General features: G+C 37.5%; 1 protein-coding gene across 1 annotated transcript in view; it reads left to right on the top strand.

The window, feature by feature from the left end:
- Positions 1-1,622: 1,622 nt before the first annotated feature.
- Positions 1,623-5,638, top strand: part of LOC119425764 (serine incorporator 2) — a 56,175-nt gene continuing 52,159 nt past the window's right edge. Inside the window, exon 1 of the mRNA XM_037693312.1 lies at positions 1,623-1,748. Coding sequence (XP_037549240.1) covers positions 1,710-1,748 — 39 coding nt within the window. The 5' untranslated portion in view covers positions 1,623-1,709. The remainder of the gene's footprint in view (positions 1,749-5,638) is intronic.

Here is a 5,638-nt window from a genome sequence, read left to right as displayed (position 1 = left end):
TTTTTATACTTGATTGTAATGTTTTGGCTTGTTTTACCTGAGTTGAATCGTTTTGTTCAGCAGTATCCTGCCATGCTCTCACGTGACCTCAGCAGCTCGTCACCAGGTGCGCCCTCTTGTCTCATCATAGGAGGTAGAGTATATTTTTTAAAACGTTCTATAAAAACTAGATGTAATATTTTTATGCCTTTCCAAAAATGTTTATAAAAGTTCCCTGTAAGACCGTCCGGACCAGGTGCTTTGTTCAATGATAAACGATTTACTGCCTTATTAAGTTCTTCTGTTGTGATGTTGTTGTCACAAGTTTGTTTGAAATTATCTTCTGTGTTAGGAATAAAAGTTTCAGGAAAGTGTTACATTTATGTTCAGAGTTTTTGGAGGTATATAAGTTGTTATAGAATTTAAAGATCTCTTTTGATATTAATTTTTCATTATTAGTTTCTACATCATGTATTATTAATTATTTAATAGCATTTTGTTGTTTTCTTCTTTTTTATAAATTACAAAGTATGCAGTGGTTTGTTCTCTCTCCTCATTCCATCTCACTCTTGATCTAATAAAAGCTCCTTTGGCCCTTTGGATGCACATTTCATCTTTCTTAGGTTAAAGGTTTATTATTTTTTGTTTGTCTTCTTCTGAGGGATTAGGTTTATTGCAATGTACATTTAGTTGTTGTATAATATCTAGTTCTTTTTCTCGTAGTTCTTTTTTTAAAATTGTTTACCGAATGAGATAGAAAACTGTCTTATCTTGTATTTTAGGAATTCCCATTTTTGGACTGGACTATTTAAATCTTCACAGATCGTTATATTCAGGATTAGTTATTTGATTTGTTGGCAGTAGGTGTCATTTTTAAGAGTACTGGAGTTAAATTTCCAATATTTGCTTGAGCTTGGTTTCCAGTTTTGGTGTTTCATTTGTAAGGAAATAAGTCTATGGTCAGTCAAAGGTGCTACAGAAATATCAGAGATGATTTCATTGATTTGCTACAAGCCAGTGATCAATTCTTGATTTGCTCTTTGAACAGAACCACAAGAATTTTATTGAACCGGGATTGAGCTGACGCCACGCGTCAACTAGATTTTGTTCATTGCGAAAGGTGTTGAATGTTGTGTTTGGGTAAGTTGAGTCATGTTTCGAGGGCCATCTGTCATAAAATTAATCTTGAACCAGGTTGAGATCTCCTCCAATGATGCTGTTGTTTGTTGAGTAAATTGATTTTAGGTGATCTAATTGTAGGGCTATTTCTTCTAGCAATAATTTGTTCTGGTTTGGATTATTATAACCATATATATTCAATAAAATAATTATTACATTATCCAAACAGACAGTGAGGAATAACCAGTACCATGTTCATTCATTTCTTTTAACATTATTTGACCCTGGAAGTTGTTTAATCAAATAGCGTCCCCTGCTGATCTCGAGGAGCCATGACAAAACGCAACGCCCAAAACAAAACTCCTGATCTGAAGTTTGTATGAAAATTACTGAAGAAAACAGGAAACCAAATCCGTTGGTCTTCAAAATAAAATGTCCAATCTAAGCAGTAGCTCCGTTGAACGAGGCGATAAAACTATTATTTTGAAAGAAACAAACGGATATTACTGCAGCTTCAAAGTGACTTGACACCGCCATCTTGGATTAAGCTTCCTGAAAACGTTTTAAGATTTTCTCGATATTTTAAACAGTGTTTTGTAAAATAAACTAATATGGGTGCATGCTTGGCCCTGGCTTCTCTCGGTAGCTGTGTAAGTACACATTTTACTCAGAATTCGTGATTTAGAAAAGTTAGAAGTTTTGTTGTTGTTGTTGAATTTTACTAAACTGGTCAAATGTATGTGGTGTAGTTAAACTAGCCAAACTTGTAAAACTACGAAACCTTTTTTAAAATGACACAGATCTACGTCAAAGACCAAGTATGTAAAATAATTTATGTTGTGTTAAGTTAGTTTGGTGTTCCACTGCTGTTGCTGTTTTGCGTAACGTGAAGTTATCACAGTAACTCATATGAATGTTGTTTTAAGTAAGAAATTCAGATAATCTTAGTCTATTTTTTTTAGCTACAACTCAGTCGTTAATGAGTTATGACGCAGTTAACAAGCTGGTAGGCCTCATTATTTCCAAAAGTTTCAGTGCTGTGAGTCAAAGCGAAAACAGACAGACAGCTTCCGGGTTTATAGTCTGGATTAAAAAATCACCCAGAACTCAAGAGGTGTGTTTGATTTTATAAATTGTTCAAAACTGGAAGAGCTTTAAATTTATTTTCACATGATACTGTACCAACTAAGATTATGAATATAAATTACCAAATAAGAAAATTACATAAATTTAATAAAAAAAAATATGGAGGAAATGGTATCGTGATCTTTTATTGATGGAACAATGTGAAAAGTTATCTGTCACAAAACATGTATAATTTCTACATATTTTAACACAAAATCGGAGACAACAGCATTTTATTAATCCCCAGCAGTGAATTTACCTGTTACAGCAAATACTAGATGAATGTTCAGATGCTTTATCAATGGTTAGAATAAGGATTCGTTTAATTTTTATTAAATATCTGGTAATAAACTTTCATTAATCACAAAGATTAAATGTGTTACTGAAAAAATATCACAACTAGTTTATCAGTTTTCTGATGAATAAAAAGTCTGTGCTGTTAAATCAATTTGGTTGATTTTTGGTAGCAAGGAACAGATATTTCCAGCATTACTTAATTTTAGCTTTGACATACTGTTTTGCAAAAAACTTAATAGTTAAATTTAGTTGTTTTTATTATAGCTCTTAATCATGTTTTGTTAATTCTGTCTTGTGACTGCTGTTCTGACTCTTATTTAGTTGTCTTTTTTTGTTTTGTTCTGCACAGCACCTACCGTATTTTTCACACTATATGTCATGGTTTTTGTATAATTTGCATGCCGTAGGATTTATAGGCCGAAGCGATGTATTTATGGATTTTTCCCCATATTTATAAACCGATTTTTGTCTCTGGGGGCACCAGAGAGCACAGTGGGGGTCCCATAATGCTTCTGCTCAGAGGTTGTAAAAATAAAAATTTCTGTGTAACAACTTTAGAAATTATTAGGGGTGCGAATCTCTGCATCTGGCGATTTCATTCGATTCCGATTTTTGATGTCACGATTCGATTCAAAATCGATTTTTTTTAATTCAGAACTATATTCAATTCAGAAACAATGTAATGATGTAAACAAATAGAACATTTATTTAAAACAATAATGTTTGGCTCTTTTCTGTATCAAATCTTTTTGCATCATTTTATATTTATACCAAAAATAGGAACAAATATAGGAGTGCATAAAATTATGTAACTTAAATTACCAGTATTAGGTTAAGTTAGTTGCCTGGATTTTTCAAAGAATAAGTAAAATAAAAAAAAAATCTAGGAACAAATAATTCATCCATCCATCATCTTTACCCACTTCTTCCTTTACGGATCACGGGTGTCACTGGTGCCCATATCCAGCCATCACTGTGCCAAGAGGCAGGGGACACCTGGACAGGTCTTCAGTCCATCACAGACAAATAATTCAAAATATATAAATACTAAAGCTGGTGTGCCCAACCAGTCGCTAGCGAAACCTTGACTTGTATTCTCACAGACATAGTCTCGCGAGTTTTGGGTGCGGTGACACAGCGCTCTCACAAGACTTTAGGCTCAGTCATGGAGTAATGTCGGTGCGCAGAAAACATGGATGGAAAACTAGCGAACAAGCAAACGAAAACTTATTATTTTCACACAGAGTGGGAGGAGGAGTATTTTTTTGTTTATTCTAATTCGAAGTCCATTTGCCTCATCTGTAATTCGAGCGTTGCCTTACCCAAAAAGTGTAACTTGGAGCGACATTTCAAGACGATGCACAAACGGTTTGAGACAGATTTCCCTCTTAAAAGTTCTTTACGGACTCAGACAGTGCGGGAGCTAAAAAACAAGCTTGCAGCCCAGCAATCAGTCTTCACTCGCCCCAGCACAAAAGGTGAAGCTGCTACGATAGCTTCCTACCGTGTTAGCCGCATCCTGGCTCAACATAAGAAGTCTTTCAGCGATGGACAAGTTATGAAAGAAGCGTTTATTGAGGCTGCAGATGCGCTTTTTCATGATTTTAAAAATAAAAGTGAGATCGTAGCTGCTATTAAAGACGTTCAGTTGTCCAGACAAACAGTGACACGGCGATGTGAGGGAATGGCTGTGGATGTGGAGGAGCAGCTAAAAAAGGACGTGGAACAATGTGAGTGTTTCTCTCTTCAGTTTGATGAGTCGACAGACATGGTGGATGTAGCCCAGCTGTGTGTTTTTATCAGAATGGCCTTTGCAGACATGAGTGCAAAAGAGGAGCTGCTCACCATCTTGCCTTTGAAGGGACACACAAGAGGAGAAGATATTTTTAATGCGTTTATGGAGTTTGTTAATAAAAGCAACTTGCCCCTCTTTAAACTAATTTCTATAACAACTGATGGCGCTCCAGCAATGACTGGTCACACCAGTGGATTTGTTGCACTCTGCAAGCAGAATGATGCTTTCCCAGACATTTTGCACTATCACTGCATCATCCACCAACAGGCCCTGTGTGGGAAGATTTTAAACATGAAGGAAGTGATGGATGTTGCCATGAAAACTGTGTGCTCTATAAGGGCCAGGAGTCTGCAGAGGAGGTTGTTCCGGGCTCACTTGGAGGAGGCAGGAGCAGACCACACAGACCTGCTGCTGCACATGGACGTCAGGTGGCTAAGCAGAGGTAAATTTCTGGACAGATTCAGTGAGCTGTTGCCTGAGATCAGGGATTTTCTGAAGCTGTCAGATCATGGTGAACATTCAAAACTAGAGGACACCCAGTGGCTTTTGGATTTAGCCTTCCTCACAGATCTCACCAGCCTGCTCAATGAACTGAATTTGGAGCTTCAGGGAAAGGACAAAAACATAATCCACATGATCAGTTCTGTGAGCACCTTCAAAAGCAGGCTGCAACTGCTCACAAGTCGGCTGCAACGCAGGGACCTGCGAAACTTCCCACACATGGAGGCAGAGCTACAGCGCCAAGGGAAAGAGGTCCCACAACTGGACAGTGCACACTATTCTAAGCAGGTTCAGAGCATCTCAGCAGAATTTGAGAGACGATTTACTGACTTTTCCTCCATCGAGCCTGTTACCAGCTACATGTGTTATCCTTTTGGAAATGTTGATGTGGATGACATTGTGTCCAAATTGGTGTCCATGTTTCAGCTGGACAGCTCTGGTGTTGAAAATGAGGTGTTGACTCTGCAAAATGACATTGGGATCAAATCCAGAGCATCACCTGGCGTGGATGGAGAGTTCTGGAGTCTGCTGTCAGAAGAAAAGTATCCTAACATCCGAAGATGTGCTTTGAACTTAACAGCACTTTTTGGATCTACCTACCTGTGTGAGTCTGCTTTTTCACACATGAAAATCATCAAGTCCAAAAACAGATCCACAATGAATGATGATCATCTGGAGACCTGCCTGCGCCTCGCAACCACCTCATACTGCCCAGCTTATGAGACCCTGGCCTCCTCCTCTCAGTGTCAGAAGTCCCACTAAGGTAGAGACACATTTATTTTATACAGCTTGCATAAAAAGTTGTCTCCTATAGACACATCA

This window comes from Nematolebias whitei, chromosome 19 (assembly GCF_014905685.2).
Source record: "Nematolebias whitei isolate Nwh7 chromosome 19, NemWhi1, whole genome shotgun sequence".
Lineage (NCBI taxonomy): Eukaryota > Metazoa > Chordata > Actinopteri > Cyprinodontiformes > Rivulidae > Nematolebias > Nematolebias whitei.
The sequence above is the reverse complement of the archived record's forward strand: the minus strand, read 5'-3'. Positions and strand labels throughout refer to the sequence as shown.